Here is an 18,897-nt window from a genome sequence, read left to right as displayed (position 1 = left end):
TGATGAAAGACAGAGCCCAGAGAGCTTTGCTGAAAGACAGGAGACTAGCTGCCCATCATTTCAAAATGAGGAAAGAGCATGAACATTACAAAAGAACATGGACATTACGAAATACAAACGGCTGTGTTTATCATCCAGCCTGAGGAAAATTCTAGAACTGACCATAAAGCAGATGGCTTCTGACCAGAGCCAGGTGATCACTGAAAATCAGCACAGGGCGAGGAGTGGGTTACAGCTCAGTGACAAAGCATGTGCTTAGCACGCACAAGGTCCTGGGTTCAATTCCCAGTATTTACATTTTTAAAAAAAGAAAGAAAAGAAAAAGAAAAGTTAAAAGATAAAAAAATTTTTTTTTAAATCAGCACAGATTTATGGGGAGCAAGTCTTGCCCAGTAACTTTATTTCTTTTCTTGGCAAATCTACAAGACAATCTATGTGACTCTTTGAAAGGTATTTAACAAGCTCCACTCTCCAATTCTTTTTAGGGGAATAAGGGACAAAGATGAAGAAAAATGGGCTGAGTAGTAGATGTGTTTATAATTGAATAAGCAACAAAAATCCAGAATGTTCATAAGTAAGTTCTGTAAAACTCACTCGGCTTAGGCAGTTATATTACTAATGAGCCAGATAAAGCTTTCGACAACATCCTTATCAAAACATGAGGATGAACGGAACCTATAGAATAATCAAAGGTGGGACAGCAGGGTCAGAATCCAAGCCAATTTTTATAGAGTATTAACTTTAACAAATGAAATTTAATAGAGAGGAGGTATAAATTACATTTGGATGCAAATATGATCAAATGCTAAGTATAAATTGTGATAAATTGTTATATACACAAAGAATAACTAAAGATTTTTGTTGAATAAAAACTTGACACAAATTAAGTGTGGAATGGCTGCCCCGCAAATTTACATGATCTTAACCTTAGGCTGAGTTAATAGACATTGGTTAGTAACAGGTAAAGTGAATGCCGTGCTCCGTGGCGTATCAGTCAGCCTCCTCCCCGGAGGAGTTTTCAATAGTCGGCAATGCCCTACAGTCAGCACAGAGGGACAAAGTAAAAGGTCCTCACAATTTGAAAATTAAGTTACTCTCTGGGAGTCATAACAGGGTGAACCAAATGGATCAGAAATGAGCTATCAACATAAGTCATTCCAAGCAAATGTGTAATTGAAAATATTTGGGAACACCCAAACCCAATCACAAGTGAGCAGGGTGTACTCTCTGGGAGGCAGGATCAGAATGTGCATTAAGAAAGCTGAAGCCTTGTCAACTGTGTTTCCTTCCGGCTAAAGAAAAGACTGTGTTAACAGAAGAGCATTCCATTAACCTAGAGAGGAAAAAGCAGGAGTTTAACAAGCAAGATTTTGCCTGCGTTCCCCTAACACTGTCCGGGATGGAAAAGTCTGACCACATCCCGGGCAGGGCTGGGCAGGGGCATCCTTAGATAAAAGAGGTTCTGTCAGCTATCATGCTTGGTGACATGCCCCATTAAGATGACCCGTTATGGTCAGAATGACCGCTTCCCATGCAAACTGCCCTTCTGGGGTGACAGTGCACCGACCAAATGACGTAAGTTTCCATTCTACTCAGTTACATTAACAAATTCATTAGCTGACATTCTTGTTTCTATGTCAGTCTCCTGGTCACTTGCTAAATGTAAGTCAATTCCATAATCCTGATTATTTCTGGACACTCATACACACAAATTCACATTTGTGGACCTGGGAAAGTAAGGTCTATACCTTAAATATAATGATCTACATCCAGGTACTACATGCCTGTGAAGTCCTGCCTCTCTTTATGACAACTGTATTTTACCTAAAACTGAACCACACGTTTTAAGAGAAAAAACTAACAAAATATAACACATATGGAGGAGAGTGGCCAGGAAGGTAAAAAGTCTGGAATCTGAGGTGTCAACAAATAAAATGAACATACTTAGCCCGAAACAGAGAAGATAGAAGATAACTGTCTTCAAATATCACTTTTGTGGTGACACGAAATTCTCTAATTCTGTGATGAGAACCCGCTGAAAGCTGCATAAGGACGAACTTTCCAATTAACACTGTCCCCACATCTGACACATGGTAAAAGCTCAACAAGTTCTGGCACGTGGTGAACGTTTACAATGTTAGTATGGCTGTGTTTTAAGATAAAAAAAGAAATGTCATGAAAGAGCTACGAACAAGATGCTGTGGGAAAGCAAAGGAGGCGCAAACAACTCTGAACAAAAGAAGCGGTCCAGGAGAGCATCCCTGAGAGCACAGATGCCTAAGCCAAGGACTGAAGAAAGCACAGGACTTACCCAGGAAGAGTGTGGGAAAGGGCATTCCAGAAAGCAGCTGGTAAGACCCTAGGTCAGAGAATGCCAGCGGTTCAGTACAGCTGCAAAGGTGAGTAGAGGGAGCCATGAAAGATAAGGCTAGAGAAGCAAATGGGCACCACTTCTTAAAAGGACTCAGACTCACATGCCAAGCTAAGGAGTCTGGAGGAGGCTGTGGGGAATCACTGGAAATTTTAACTGCGGGAGTTATATAATCAGATTTATGTTTTAGGAGAAACCTCTTGGCAACCACGTGGAAGACGGGCGGATTGGAAGAGGGCAAGACTGATGCAGAAAGATGGCTGTGTCAGTAATTTGGAGTCCACGTGAAGATTCTCACACTGTAGACAGAGCAAAGATGGAAGGAATTCAAGAGGTGGTAAGGAGGACTTAACAAAGCCCGGGATGTGAGTGACCATCAAGCAGGAGCCGTCAAGGATGATTCCCAGGTTTAAGGCTTGGGCAACCAAATAGAGAATAACGTCATGCACTGGAGGAAGGAAGGAGCGTGAGAAAGATTTGGAGAAGGGGGAAGATACTCCCCTTGAATCCGAGTTACTTGTGGAACACGTCCAGGTGGTGATAGCTAGGAAAGAGATGGACAGTGGAGTCTCAAGGTCAGAAGGGGGGTCAGATGTGGAAGTCATTATCACAGAGTTGTCACCAAAGAAGACATGAGAGCACATGAGATGGTCCAGACGCCAGGGTGCGTGGCGTGAGAAGAGGACTGGAAACAGCAAGGGCTCAAAGACCAGTCAGCTCTCCTGCGATCTGTTAAGTTCCTTATCTTTAGGCAAGGAACTAAAATATTTAGGCGAAGACTAAACTCCCACTTCTCAGGGCCTAGAGGGAATTCACAGATCAGGGGGCGTTCACAGTAGAGAACTAGCCTATTTGACCTCCACAGCTTCTTTCAACTCTGCAAATGACTCACAGACGTTCATTCAATCCAGTTATTTCCCACAATCTGAGAAATAATTTATTATCATCATTACAGAAAAACTAAAATCATACCTGTTTTTATTCCAATGATGAAAAAACATTTTGAAGAACTAACGTGTCTTCCTGTTCGATGCTGTTGCTTCGGAGAGGGAATGAGTGCTTGGTTGACCTGGACAGGATGCACAGGCTCTAGATCTAATTCTTCATCCTATTTTTCCCTCTGTGGGTCTGGCCACACGGCTGGTATGAGAATGCAGTTTTCACCCAAACACGTGTGCCTGCTTATTCCTTCCTTCCTTTTCTGTCACCTTCTGTCTGACGGGGACTACACATAACCTACAGTTTAAAGTCCTTAAACGTTTTACTACACATCAGAAACGCAGCCATAATTTTCACTACTATTTAAAGTTGTCTTGGTTTCTGTTTCCCTTTCTGCTCAGTTCTACAAACAGAGAGAGAGAGGTACACACATTTTTAAAAATTAAATCCAGAAATATCTGATTAAAACAAACCGTCATTTTTAGACAGGACTACAGGCAGCTCAACTTAACCTTAAAATACGGCACCGGCCCCACCAAGGGGCACCTGGAACAGGTGTTAGAGGCACTTGACGTCTTTTAACCATACGCACGTCCTGTCCCCAGCCTTCCGCCCTCCACAAGGCTTCTTCTCCTCCTGTTCTTGTCTTTCATTTTCCTCCTGGCACTGCCCATAAACTTTTATTACCACTGATGGCGTTAAAGCTAACACAGCTGCCAACTCTCCTGCCTCGAAATACAAGGGATATAAATCTAATTGGGGCATCTACAATATACTTTTTGGTTGCCCTTAGAAAACAACTATATTCTGTGTCAGTGGCCCAATTCGCAGGACAGAAGTAACAAAGGACTATAGAAAGTAAGTCCTTGTGAAAAGGAACCTAGACTGCTGCTCAGCTCTAGCTCTCATGTGGAGCAAGGTTCAGAATCACAACTTGCAGGTGGGGGCTCCTGAACGACTGAAAAGGGTGGACGCGGGGCAAACTAGAGACAATGACACCATATGAAGTTTAGAGTCATGCTGTTATTAAAACATAATAAGCACTAGAGTAAAGAAGATTGGGGTAAAAAAATCAACGCTAGATCCATAATAAAAGGACTTCAGCCCTAGATATTACAATTCCGGGAAAGTTTCAGGGGTGCCATAAAACTTTATGGGAAAGGTGAATAATTACGTTCCAACCACAATCCCCTCCCTCAAGCCAAGTGCTCTTGAAGCTACGCTTTGATGCTGCATTCTCCTTACACAGCCACCCTCGCTGCTCCAGGCATTCACCCAAGAAAGGGGTTTTAGTGGGTTTCTTTCTCTCTCTCTAGCTAATGGTAACATTCCCTTTTCTGTCTAATTTCACAGAATGGAAGCAAGAGATAGTTTATCGCTGGCAGCAAACTTGCAGGCTGAGTGGGAAACACAGCAGGGGCGCTGCCCCGAGGCTGGAAGGGGCAACAGATACACTTCCTTACAAAAGCTCAGAGCGCTAAAGCTGATGAAAAGTAAGTATGAGAAAACGTGGCAAATAAAATGTTATTGCATTAGGACAAACCCATTTATCCTTTCCAGCCTCCTGTCCCGACACTAAAATAACTCAGGTTCTTATGGCTCCCTGAACTGTCACTTACGTTCTATGTCATAATGTCTTCCTGCTGCTTGTTGGCCTGAAAAACTCCTACTCACCCTTCAAGTCTAAGCTCAAACACTACCACCTCCCTGGAAAGCTGCTTTGATTCTCTCCAATAGATGCTCCCCTTCCTCAGGTGCTCCCTCAGTGCTCCTCCGTTACAGCAGCTCCGTGCCATCGCAGTGATTTCTAAACCTGTGAGCAGCTCTGTAGTTGCCTGCCTGCCTGCCTGCCTGCCTGCCTTCTGGGGCGGTACCACGTCTCTCCATCACTGCATCTCCTGGTGCACGACTTGTACCACATAGGTACTTCAGAGTCAAAGAACTCCCGACGTCTCAACATGAAGAGGCAACACCCATCCATCCAAGCCTCTCTGTCCCAGTCCACCTGGTTTAGAACTTCGTTATCGATCTGCTAGATTAAAGTAGCCTCTTCGTTGGTCTTCTCACTTCTGCTCCCTCTTCCCTTGAGTCCATTCCATATGCACCACTGACACTGAACTCTTACTAAAGCACAATTTTAACTGTACCGGGCTGAGCAGTTGATGATGCAGAGAATGAAAAGCTGAAAAACACCTGTTCTCTAAACTGAACGGGCTCAAATCCAATAGGGCGGAGAAAGAAGTAAATAATTAACATATATAATTTCTCAGGTGTTGCAGAGATATTTCCAACTCACGCTAATCTCTCTCTGCCTGGAGTGTCCTTCACTCATAAATGGTCGATTCCTATTTCACCTTAATATAGGAAGCCTCCCTAATCTCTCCAGCCAGCAGTCTTTCCTTCCTCTGCTCCCACCGTGCCCTGTTACTTGCTTACTACTTTCTGCTTGAATTATAGTTATTTGCACCCATACATTATGTCTCTTACTGGATTGAACCTTTCTAAGTAAAAGCGCAATACATTTTACTCGTCTCTCTCTTGCCATGGTACCTAATACAGTTGCCCAGAAAATAGCTGATAAATATTGAACTGTGATGCTTAACCTCATTAAAATATTCTGAGTCTGTGATTCCTTTCGGATTTGCTAGTAATAAGAGTATCAGTGGGTCAAATACATACAATTCAGAAGACTGAAATTTTTCCACTCTGGCCACAAAAACAGAAAGTCTATTCTGTTTGGCGAGATTAATAGTGGACATATGGAGAATACCCTTAACCAGATTTGAAAGATGTGCCCAAATGAAATGGATCTCTATTGTAAAAACACAACAAAGGCAACTCCCTAGTGTTAAAAAGCAGGCAACCAGCCCCTGCTGACGAATACAGAAAAGATACGAAGGGTAAACATGGCGTGGTGTTTCCATAATGGGGACTAGTCAATGGGCAAGTGCTTAACAAGTGAAAAGGTCCACAGCTCAGTAAAAACGAAATGGCATAAAACAACATACTGGCACAAGATATTTTTAAAATGGATCCTTAAATAAACTCTCTGGTCCCTCAAATAACACAACTTTCTAGAGGTGAATACTTGTAGCTTATCCATTCTTTAAAGTTTACAACCGACTTCCTTCAACAGGGCTAATGTAAGACATCTCATCAAGCCCTTGTTAGAACCCCCAATTCTTTCATTTCACGTTTGAAATAATACCTCTCCTCTCTCCAGCCCATTCCTTCATTATAATTAGTTTAGTTAAATGCAACAGTTTCGTGCAGAATGAGGTAGACGGCAACCTAACTACCATTCACCTCAATCACAAGAACTGAGGACTTAAAACATTATATGATTTAAAAATGCAGAACTAAAGTTCCAACTTCTCAATTTTGGCCAAAAAGGAAGCTCAAAACTATAACATGTTTTAAGAAAACAGTGTGCTGCCATGATATATATACCTGCTCCTAACTGGCTCGAGTAAAGTCAGAACATTTGATCACATCATTTGTTTTGGCATTAAGACTACTGAGGGCAAGACTACTACTCAGCTATCAGCTTAGCAAACTGCCTGTGGCAGCTTTTAATCTAAAGACCCGAATTTAAGTTTGCTTTGAGGAGTAAGTGAGAAATGTGTAAAAATGCCTTACAAAGCTCTAAAGCACAGTACAAATATAAGGTTTACCAGTATTATTTTTACAGTAGCTGTCTCCAAGAGCAAGTCCCCTCTACAGGAAATCTGAATAGAGCTGAAATGTTTCTGTACACTTTTTCCAAGAGAATTTGTGATTTACAGCAAAACTGTAAATAATTCCTAAAAAAGGAGGGGAAAGAGGGAAGATAGAAAATTCAGGCTGGACTAGAAGAAGGAGGTAAATTAAATAGCAAAGGAGAAGTTTTTTAATAAAATTAAGCAATATAAGAGAAAGGAAACCCAGACCTCAGGGACCAGTTTCCAACTCCGCCACTTAACCCAGAGCGGCCCTAGGCCCTTCACTTTACTAGGCTCCAGTTTCCTCATTTGTAAGCAGAGATGATAACTCAGAGGGTTGCCGTGGGGATTAAATGAGATAATATTTATATAAAGTACTTAGCACTGTATCTGGTAGATAGTAAGTGTTAAGTAAACAATTACTGTTGCTGATAACGTTATTATTAGACCTGTACCCTGATCGGTGACATTCAGGAAGAAAAAGGAGCCAAGAACATGTCAGCTGGGAAGGTGATGTACAGAGAGCTGAGGCTACACACCACTGTGTGGCGGGACAGTGTTTGAGAAATACAGATTACACAGAGCATTTTTCATAATAAACTCACACATCACTTACCGTGTCTCCTGCACCGCTGAAGAATCTAGAGAAGCGTAGCCAGAATCTCCAAGTCATAAAAGCAGAAGTGCAATGACTGTATGGACAGAGAGCAGGACTGGGAAGGAAAAAAAAAAAAGGCACTTATTGATGTGTACAGAAGCTTCTCTGATTCCAAACTTTCAATTTTCTAAATTTGCATAGACAGAATGAAAGTGAGGCTGTACAGCAAAGATGGAACAACTCTGCTTGCCCAAAATCGATGGTATTAGCAATCAGGCATAGTCCTTTAAGTCTCTGCCATCTTGTTCTGTATTCTGGGGAAGTAGTTGTACCTGTGGTTGATTTTGAGGTGTTAACCATTATTAACTCCAACATACTCGGTAACTGCAAAAGCAGTAAGTGTTCCCAAATTAGGACGAAGGGGAATAGAATCCCCACCGGAATGAGACAAGAGAGACGGCAAGTAACTGTAAAAGGTGAAAAAACAACAGATGCTACCTTTGCGCACGGGATCAGCGGCTTACATACCATGTAAACAGGTGAAAAGTCTACACCCCTGGAATCAGTAAGAATCAGCAAAGGACAAGGGAAACAGGAAGCCTTCCATATGTGTGGCCAGGGAATCTGCATCGGTTTGGGTTGTCAACTGGTCTGGTGTTAGTTCAGGGAAAAGCAAGGCGCTTCTTTAAGAATTTAAAAGCTGAGCATAATACAGGTACTATTATCATAAGCCACAGACAAACTGCAGAAGTTTGAGGCCTTTTTGATTTTACACAACATCGGTGTGAATGAGTGGCTCACCATCTGCCCTGTAACTGCTAAGGTCTTAGGGGGGCTGCCTGTCTCAGCAGATTTTCAATGGAGACAAACACTAGCCTATAATGGGAAAAGGTGCCCCCCCAAATCTATCAGCAAGGAGGTGAGAGGATGCTTGGTTTCCCTTTGACTTTTCCCAGCTCACACTCCTTTTTACTGAGAATAGCCTTTCAAAACAAAACCTGTACTTAGAGGAACATGTAACTTTTTTTTTTAAATAACAAAGCACAGTAGACTTAAAAGCATCTCCCTGAAATTATGGGCTGATCATCCTGAAAATTTTGTCAATCAGGGGTCGTAAATGGAAATAATGTACCATCACTATTGATTTAAGCTGAGTGGAAAAAATACCTTTTTTAAAAACGTGTTTTGCCATTTTTATCTTATGGTAATGAAATGTAAATACATGGGCTCTAAATCCTGGCTTCAGTTCTGCTACCTTTCCCATTAGGCTTTAAGCTGATCAAGGTTTTCTAGGACCTGTGCCACTCACAGAAGACGACACTTACTAAATTCATTCACAAAGACTGTTTCTCTGCAGCTCTACCTAAAGCCACGAGGTAGGTCCACCAGGGTCTGCGTCTTGCTAGGCAGGTAAGGACAGACAGTACCCCATCCACTGCCTAGACAAACCTGAGTTTATTGTGATTTCAGTACTTAGATAACCAATAACAAAAGTGTCCTATTCCTAAAACTTCATGGACAAACTGAGCAGGACCATTCATTCAACAAAGAAGCATTTACTAAGTAGGCTTCTACCGGACCCAGTGCATTTCTACAGCACCTTTCATTTCACAGTCCCAAAGAGCTTCCAAAGTTGCCCAAACATAAAGTATCAGTGACTGGACTTCTCTCACTTTATACACATACAACACTCTAGCCAAAACACTCATTCAGCCATTATAAATTTAGCTGCTTATGGACATAAAAACTAAAAGGGCTGAGACTGAAATCCAATCATTAACTAAATTCCAACCTCACAATTCAATCCAAAAAATATCCAGTGCCAAGTGGTTTAAAAAAAAAAAATTACAAGCCAAAATATACCATGATTCAAACATTCCATTAGGTAAAGGAGTTAATATAGTTATAACTTCTTACTTCTAAATCCTTATGGGTACGGTGCTAGATAATAAATCAAATTTCTCAGAAGTCCCACTCAATGATTACATTTAACTTGCACCAAGAGCAACTTCCAAAAATGAAACAAATATCTAAAATGCCAAAAATAAATTATTAACCTGGGTTTTCATTATTTTGAAGCTCTTTCTAGAAAATAGAGCCCTACATTTAGGTGCCAGAGGAATATATTTTCTCACATCACATCTTTGAAACTACAGACTTGACAAAGACCATCAGAGGTGAACAGAAAATAAGGAGAGTGGTGAAGCACAGAGACAGGTATAGTAAGGCAAAATGCCTGGGCGGGAATCCTCGTTTTACCACTTTCTAGGTACCTCAGTTACCCTGTCTGCCAAATGGGAATAAAAACACCTCCTCCATACAACTGTTGTAAGGATCAAACCCAGGTAAATCAGTACTGTAAGGGTTTAGCAGCAAGCAGCATTACATAAAGTGGCTGCTTATTTTAATTACCACATGACTAAATCATACACAAATGCCTTTCCTTGCTGAAAGCCTTCCTTAATTGGTCTGGCAGAATTTAATCCCTCCCTCCTTGGCTTCTCCACAAAATGCACTGTGTATTTTAGTTATCTGGGTATATTTCCCTCCATTAGCTTTTATCTCCTTGAGGACAGAGACCACAGCTCATCTGAGTATACCTGGCAGCAAATACTGTTCATGGCTGCCCTTCAGCTCCTTCTCTCTAAAGGTTCTGAATAATAATGCCCTGTCAATTAGCAAAACTTTACCTGCAGACAGGAGCTTTATGTAATCAGTGTGCTGAAGCACTGGGCATACCTTGCTAAATAGTCTCTGAAGACTGGAACATTTGGGGGGTGGAGGGGAGGAAAAGAAGGATTCACTTATTATTTTTAAACTACTGACTGAGGTTATCTTTTTAAATTACTATTTTTTAATTTCTTATGCTTTAAAAGCTTACTTCCATTATTTCATTCAAAAAGTCTATGGTGCTTTTAATATAAAAATACAGTAGCATAATTTCTGCATATGTTAAGTCTACCTAATCATAACTTGCCCATCTGCTGATTTTAATGTAATCTTGGGGGTGCTAGAGGACAATATGCTTGCTTGATTGACCCTCCACTGTTTATGTAAAATAAAATCATTTTAACATTACATTGAGATGCAAATCTTTCCAGCTCTGATTTGTGCCCTCTTTTCTCACTCAAAAAAGTGCCACACACATGCAAAAAAACCCTTCCAGCTTATCTCAGATCACTGGCAAAACACTTTTTAAAGTGTTATTCAACTTTACTAACATAATGATGTTGCCCTTACTTTGAAAGGACAGAACTTTTCTGAAAACAAATGGTTGAATTGACTCCATGGCTTTGTTACCACTTTCTACAAAGTACAATTTTTCCTTTTTTTTTTTTTTTAAATAGTGTCCTACCTTTTGAAATTAATGTTTTCAGCGTAAAACTGCTGAGGACATCTTTTTATTTGCACCAAGATCCCTGGTCTCTATTCTTTGATTTATTTTAAAACAAACTCAAAAACAAAAGGCTCAAAAAGAATTGCACCCATTTAATGTGGTTTTTCTAAGTCTAATTTTTTTTTCATTTCCCAGTGGCAGGGCCTTTCAAAGGAGCACATTAACACACCCAGTTTGTTTCTCATTCTAAACATATCCCAACCAAATGGGAAACGTTATCAGCCATCTTAACAAGGAGAGTACCACAGAGATAGACCAGATCGAAACAAAATAAATTTTTAATCCATTGTATTTATCCATTGATCTCATTGTGTCCATCCTTTGAGATGAAGGTTCTTTACATAAAAGTACTTTGATGAACCTAGGCAATGAACAAATGTCATCATAATTTAACATCCTATTTTGGACTAATTTCTCTCCCCTCAAATAGTCACAAGAGTGACCAATTCACATACAATACCTCTCAGGGGTAGAGAGTATAATAAACTTAATTGTTTTATATATCCTGAGGCATACAAAGAAAGGCCAAACACAAAGAGGTTTACAGTATCTTATATACATCTACGATTGAGACAAAGAACTTTCAAAGATCTGCCCTGGATAAGCAAAACTGGGCTTAAACAATAGACCCTCCCTTAAAGTAGGGAGACCGGACAAGTTTAAGCCCCCACTCCACTCAGTCCCTAAAAGACAAAATCTCACTTCCATCTTACAGCCAGGAGGCATACATTAAAAACACATAAAGTTGTTTCCTCAAATTTTAGTAGTAGTAAAGTTAATACTCGGGCCACCTTTTCCAAGCAACTGGCTTCTGTCAAAACTTATCACAAGTTGCGTGAAATGTACAAGAGCGTTGCTTCTGCGTTTCATCAAGTGAGGAACGACATCACACTTTCTGGACGAGCCAACTGCTCCAGCACCACCAGCTCTCCCTGCCCCACTCCCCATTTTTTTTTTTTTAATATCTTTCCTCCAAACTTACAACCCGAAAAGCGATTCCACAAAACAAACGCGGCATCAGTAAACGGAGGGTCACTGGTTTTGAAAAATAAAGTTTGCTCCTTTGCTATCAACCTGACAACTTTTTAAAGGTGAAATGTGTCTTACTCAGTCGGGCACAAGCTTTCCTATTCCCATACGGAACAACCGACCACTCGTTTGTCCCCGGAGGCAAAGGTGGGAAAAAAGGGAGTGGGGTGGGGGGAAAGATGTTGAAAAGAAGGGTCCAGGGTTCCCGTGGTGGGGGCAGGTTTGGAGACCGGTTTTGAACATTCCGTGGCTTCAGGGAGCTGGGCGGCTTTACTGTGTCTATCTGAGAAATGTTTAGCAATCTGACGCATCAGTTTTTAGGAATGGTACACAAACAGCCCCCACAATTTCAGAGCCATGCCCAGAATCCTCCCCCTCGGCGGCATCGGCTGGAGGGCACGGGACGGGAGAGCAGGGGACACGGGAGAGGATCCGCGACGTTTGTTATTGTTTATGAAGCCCAGCCAGAACCCGGAGCGCGGCGCTCGGGGGCCGAGGGGTGGAAGGGGAAAGAAGCCGGGAAGGACAAAGATGCCTCCTCGGGCTCGAGGCCACCTCTCCGGACACCCGGGGCCAGCATCAGCCCGCGGAACAAGAGGGCCAAGGCCGCCGCCGGAGCTTCCCCGGAGACATTTCCAGCCCCGAAATTAGCCCGGCTTTCCCTGGACACCCGAAGGCACGTAAGCTCTCCTCCGGCTCCCGCTCGCGGAGTTGGCGCTGGCGCGGCCAGCCACGGCCCCGGCTCCCGCCGCCGCGGAACGCCGCATCCGCGCACTCACCTGCCTCCGGTCGCGCCCGCGGCCGGCTCAGCCTCCACACGGACCGCAGCCAGCCCGGCGCCCGTCCGCTCCCTTCTGCCCGCTCCGCCCTCGCCCCGCCCCCGGGAGGTGGGACCGGCCGCCGCGCCGGAATCTCGGGGCGGCCCTCCTGAACTCTCGCGAGCCCTCCCTCCTCGGCTTCTCGGTGGCTGGGCCGGTCCGACTCGGCCCTGACGTCATACGCACCACAGCCGGAAGTAGCCTTCTGTCGTCAACGCCGGCCCCCGCAGCCCCACCCACTTGTGCCTAGTGAGTTCCTGATTGGCCCGGGCGGCGTTGCGCCAGGAGGCACCGCGCCCCTCCCTTCGCAGCCTCACCCCACTCCCTATTCTCTGCCCAAAGCTAATTCAGGCTGCTCTTTAGTGTTGCCACTTTAGGCACGTGTCCTTAATGTCGTCAGAGTTTTTCTTGATACTTCACTATGCAGTGTGAATGTTAGAAGTGGAAGGGGCTTAGGGATCACTACAATTATTTTTTTGAAACATTTTGCAGAGTAGGAAAATGTGGTCAACAAAATGGATTGGCTGACCAAGTTGCTTAGTTAGTAGCTGTGGGATCTAGAAGCCACCAGGTTCCTTGACCTTTTTGCTTTTCACCCTAACTCGACTCTAGAGACTTGAGAGGGATTCACATTTGGAAAAGCTACAAAAACAAACAAACAAACAAACAAACAAAAACAAAACAAAAAAAACTCTGCGGCATACATGAAAAACTTGCCTGACTTATCTTGGAAAACCTAAAATAACTGACAATACTGGGCACTTATTTAGGATTAGAGAACTATGAGGAAAATCACCTCCCTGTAGTACGGCTTTTGGAATTTGATGCATTTGACTGGGGAGAAAACTTACTGGTCAGGTTGAATAAGAGAATCATTCCCAATTATTGTTGACAAATTTATCTTCTGCCTGAATATTGGAGATTTTATAAAATCCCTTTAACTTTTAGACTATTAAGACAATACACAAAGTTGGTACTGTGCTTGCAGAAAATGTAATTCAGAGATGCCAACCATTATCTTTAGTTTCACCAAGAGCAGGTGACACATGACAAAGACTTAGGGAAGAATCATAACATCACTTCTCTTTTTACAATCTCTGCTTTCTCATACATAGCTTGATAGCAGAAAAATCACTGTGTAGTCTGGAAATTAGTGTATTCTTGGGGAAATCAGTTCCTCCTGTAGCATATGGTCATTTTGAGGCTCAAATGACAATTGGCATATATGAGCTCTGGAGGTTGTAATTGTGGTCAGACATGTCTGACAGAGGCCTGTATGCCTCCCTCCCACCAACACACGTACCCATTCAAAATAGCTTATGGTGTATTCTATAGCAAATTTATATTTTCAAATGTGCCATGTTATTTTTATGAGTAATATGGACTAATTTAGGGTATCAGACTAGGATAACATGGGGCAGGCTAAAGCTTTGACTTCCAGCTCCTAAGTTGAAGCCATTCTAAACACATTTTCCTAGGTTGTTGAAGGTACCTGAAATGAATCAAATTAGAGCTCTGTGCCCTTTTGGAAGTTTGGTGGAATCTATGGACCCTTTTTCAGAATAGTGTTTTTAAATGCATAAAATAAACTACCTAGGTCTATAAAGGAAATTGATTTTGTTAATATACAATTACTAAAATACTAAAAAGTGAGTTTTTGATATAGTTCTGTGGTAGGCAGCTTCTAATATGATGCCAATAATATTCACCTTCCAGTATTCCTGTCTTGCACAACCCCCTCCTTTTGAGTGTGGGCTGGACCGAGTGACTTGGTTTTGAAAAAGAGAACATGGCTAAAATGATGGGATGTCACTTCCACGATTAGATTACAAAAGACTCTGGCTTCCGTCTTGCCCATCCTCTCTTCCTGCATTCCTTACTCACTCTGATGGAAGCCAGCTGCTGTGCTGTGCCCTGTCTTATGGAGAAGCCCACGTGGTAAGAAACGGAGCAAGGTCTCCAGTCAACAGCCACCAAGGAATTGAGGCATTTAGTCCAACAACCCATGAGGAACTGAATCCTGCCCACAACTGTCTGGAAGCAGATTCTCTCCCAGTGGAACCTCCCTCGAGATGATTGCAGACCCAGCTGACACCTTGATTGCAGCCTGGTTGGTGAAGGACCCTGAGCTAAGCCTTGCCAGATTCCTGACCCCTGGCTCCTTCTCTCATAGCCAAGACTTTCAAAGAGGCTCTTGCCCAGACTGGCTAAATGCAATGGAGTTTGTTTGTTTGAAAAGAAAGGCTCTTTTCTACAAGCTTCAGGGGACTTTCATTGGACCATTTAATCAAACACAAGACAATCCGTTCAGAACTCTCACCAGACTGCCTTCTGCAAAACACTTTATAAACCTGGAAACAATGACTTCTAATTGATGCATGCTTTGACTTTTAACTGGCTCGATTAAACTGCAAACTATCACCTAGAGTTGAAAGCATTCCAGGGTTTAGGCTATTTTTTCCCCAAAGTTAAAAAGCACTTACGTAAATCAGAAACCTGAAGAAAAGCATTAAGGAAAAGTGAAAAATATATTACGTCTATCTGTCCCTTTGCACTATATTTATTGCTCTGCAAAGTATAACAAAGAACCACATGAGACTTATATTCCAAAGACCTGGTTCTGTTACTACTGTATGACCTTGCACAGATGAATAAAGTTCTGTGAAGTCCTATTTCCTCATCTGTAAGATGGGTGAATATCAACACAATAGTTGCAGTAGCTGCAAAGTTGAAATGATTATGTATGCTGAAACATTTGTGAAACATAAAACACCATCGCTGTAATGGAAAGAATACTGAAGACAGAAAAACATCTCAATTTGCATAATAGCTACCTTTTAGAATTAAATTAAATTAAATTAAAAAGGGATAATATAAATTAAACACCTAGTATAGGACTCAGAATATATTCACACTCAATTCAAGGTAGCTGTTACTATCACTATTACTAATAATTAGTGATATAACAAAAACACATGTTTCAGAATGGAACCCTTTTCCTTTTTTTTTTTTTTTTTTTTTTTTTTGGTCAACTGCAAGTTAAATTGATTCTCAGCATCCACAGAAAATTTTTGGTGCTATTTACATCCATGAAGAGAGAAAAAGTCCCTGTCACATCTTTCCTGCTTTGATTCTTATCTGCTCCCTATTAATTTTTACAAATTCTTGATATGAACAGAAATACAGTGGATTTTCTATGTCAAATAGAAAACATAATGCATAGTGCATAAGTCAGACAAGGCTAAGTAATGCTGTGGACAATCACAGAATTTTAGTGGCTTAAAATGGTGAGGAATAATTTATTGCTAGGGTTCTATGTCCTTTGCAGGTCAGCAATGAGGCTTGCTCATCAGGACCACTCAAGGGTCCAGACAATGGAGCAGCTATATCACCTTGAACATTGCGAATCTTCATGCCAGAGGAAAAGACAAGATTGGAGGGTCTCAGTATGACTTCTGCTCACAACTCATTGACCAGAAGTTGTCGAATGGCCCCATACAAATAAAAGAAAGCTAAGAGATGCAATCTTCTGGTGTTTCAGGAAGGAGAGAAACCAGGAATTTTTGGCAATAGTACTGATGACCATCACATATTGTATATGTGAAAAATACTGTCCAAATGCTAGATGTTACATGATTCCCTTTCTCCACCTCTTAACGAAAAATTGATGGTAACCTCTTTACAAAAGAAAAATGCAAGACACTATATAGTATTTTGTAATAATATATGCTATATTTGATATGGTTTAACATTTTAAAATATCAAATTAAAACAGAAAAAAAAAAAAACTTCTATTTGGTGTCTTCAGTCTCCTAAAAGTAATGTTCACTGACATTGGAAATTCACTAACATTATATTAACATTAAATTTTAAAAAGACTTTCTTTTTAAAACTAAAAAGTGTTTTTTTTCCTTAAAATCTCATTCACCTTTCCCATTCCTAATTTTAGGACTAAGTCCAGAAATTTTATTTTCTCAAGTAAGAAAAAGAATACTCCTCCGAGACAGTTTTCCTCACAATAGTGGAATTCAACTCATAAAACAAGACATTCATGGTTAAGAAAAGGTAAAATAATTGGAATACATTCTAGGAAATTAGTATAGTCACTTATTTGTAGAATGTCTATTCATATTTTGTGAATCTAGTACTTATAATTATTATACCATTAAAAAGCAATCACTTTCCAGTTTTAAAAGAAATTTTAATGGTGACACTCCTATTTTTAACTATAAGTTGTGTGTGTTTAGTTTGGTTTTTGGATCTGCACCAGAGTTCCTATACTTTATTTGGTTCCTCTTCTATAATTTATTAGCCCATTTAATACAGAATATATTTTTTTAAAGGTGATTTCTTATAAGTGATTATGACTCTGCTTTAAAATTTATTTGAATTGTTATAATGAATTCTTTAGAGATGATGTCAGGTCTCAGAAAATCTATGAACTAAGAGGGGTTAGAAAGGTTTCTTGCTTACACCTCCCATCTTTTTGGGGTGGGTATGTCTTTTCTTTTCTCACAGCCTCCGTATTCAGTGACTCTAAGGGCAGGTCCTACTCCTCAACTACTATTTTCTACTTTCAATCTACTTTCCTTATTTTTTATTTCTATTTTTTAGTTGTTCAAGTTCCTGGGACCAGAGGAACAAGCAAGATGGAGAATGTCTCCAACTCACACCCTCAATGTAGATGTCCCTCCAGTACTGTGGTCTGAGCCTGGAGGAAAGGTTGGCCATCTGGGCAATCATCTTCCATGGTTTGAAGTAAACTGCCCATGCTCAGAGGTGATGGACAAGACAGATCAAACAGTCAAGAGGGCAGAGGGTCCCAACTGTGTCACACTATACAGTGGAAGGAAGACCACATCTGAGGACCACATTTGGGGTCCAAATTTGGACTAGAAGCTGAATCCTTAGTCTTGTGGTCTTGGTTACTTAGACTCTCTAAACCTCAATTTTCTCATTCATAATTGGGAACATTTAGGAACTTCTCACTATTAGAGGATAATTGTTACCAGAAAAAAAAAGTAAATATCAGAGGGAAGGCCAATATTTTATAGTGAATACAGAAAAAAAATTTATTCTAGATGTATTTTACCACAATAGAGATAATCAGAAAAAAATATGAGGTTCCAACCACAGCCATGCAATACTTAGATTGGGCAAAAGGCTGAATCACACTAGGGATTTTTTAAAACATAATTTTTCTGAGACAATTGTACAATATTATGGGTTCACATCCCTCAGTTTTCATTTAACATTACACCACATCACAATCATGTAGAAAGTTGCATTTAAAAGATATGTCTTCTGAAATCTTTTGATGTTCACATTTTTCTATTTTAACCCATTGTTTGCAACAGTTTCCACTTTGTGAAAACAGTTGAAACAATTGAACTTCCTTCTCAGTTATCTCTTCCCGTGAGAGCCAGTCGACTTAAGGGCAAATTCCTAGAAGTGGGGTGAAGGGAACGCGCATTTTACATTGCCCACACCAATTGCCAAACTACCATCCAGAGGTTGCACAAATTTCCACTGTTACCAGGAAGCAGCACAACAAAATTCCCATTCCCCCACGTGCTTGTTCACAGCGGGCTTGGTCCGCAGTTTTATCTTGCCAAAGAAAGAGAGCCTGAGACCTTGGCACGCTATTAGAGAGAAACCCTAGTGTTAAGCAGAAGAGAAGTTCACGAGGAGACTCATTTTGTCATAGGTCAGTTTGGTTAGTAATTATTTTCATGTTTGGGTGACTTTTGTTCCCTCAAACAACCTTATCACAACAAGGACTCGGGGAATGAGTGCCTGGATAAGGCGGATCCCCTCCCTCCAACTGACTGGGTTGTGAAAACTAAATGAAACAAGGTACATAAAATGACAGCCACCTTATAGGCACTCAGTCTGAGTTCCTCTTCTTCCTTTCAGTTCTGGAGCTAAGGTTGGGAACAAGACTGTGTAAGGAAGTAAGTCACAAATCCTGTGGTTTGTATGAACACAGAGGATTCAGGTAGGGTCTGGGGCAGGCAAGGTCACTACTAGTGTCGTTTGCTGCT

At 41.2% G+C, this 18,897-nt stretch overlaps 2 protein-coding genes across 4 annotated transcripts in view; one reads left to right on the top strand and one right to left on the bottom strand.

Moving 5' to 3' along the window:
* The window catches only part of STK38L (serine/threonine kinase 38 like), a 67,537-nt gene extending 54,643 nt beyond the window's left edge, over nt 1-12,894 (bottom strand). For 2 of the 3 annotated variants that reach the window (XM_031443902.2, XM_064479142.1), the window contains exons 1-2: nt 12,815-12,894; nt 7,628-7,724 (exon numbers count right to left, since the gene is read on the bottom strand). The gene's annotated coding sequence lies outside the window, so the exon portion shown is untranslated. Of the gene's footprint in view, nt 1-6,984; nt 7,083-7,627; nt 7,725-12,814 lie in introns of those variants that run through there. The other variant, XM_031443904.2, reaches the window with a different exon arrangement.
* On the top strand, nt 12,359-13,027 carry LOC135319274 (sterile alpha motif domain-containing protein 1-like). Its single transcript, XM_064478792.1, has one exon. The coding sequence runs from the start codon at nt 12,359-12,361 to the stop codon at nt 13,025-13,027; it is 669 nt and encodes a 222-aa protein (XP_064334862.1).
* Nucleotides 13,028-18,897: the final 5,870 nt, after the last annotated feature.

The sequence above is a fragment of the Camelus dromedarius genome, chromosome 25 (assembly GCF_036321535.1).
Source record: "Camelus dromedarius isolate mCamDro1 chromosome 25, mCamDro1.pat, whole genome shotgun sequence".
Classification (NCBI taxonomy): Eukaryota; Metazoa; Chordata; class Mammalia; order Artiodactyla; family Camelidae; genus Camelus; species Camelus dromedarius.
Note: the sequence above shows the minus strand (reverse complement) of the source record. Positions and strands in the feature narration are given on the sequence as shown.

Coding starts and splice junctions, on each gene's coding strand:
- LOC135319274 (XM_064478792.1), top strand. CDS start 12,359: ATGGTACACAAACAGCCCCCACAATTTCAGAGCCATGCCCAGAATCCT.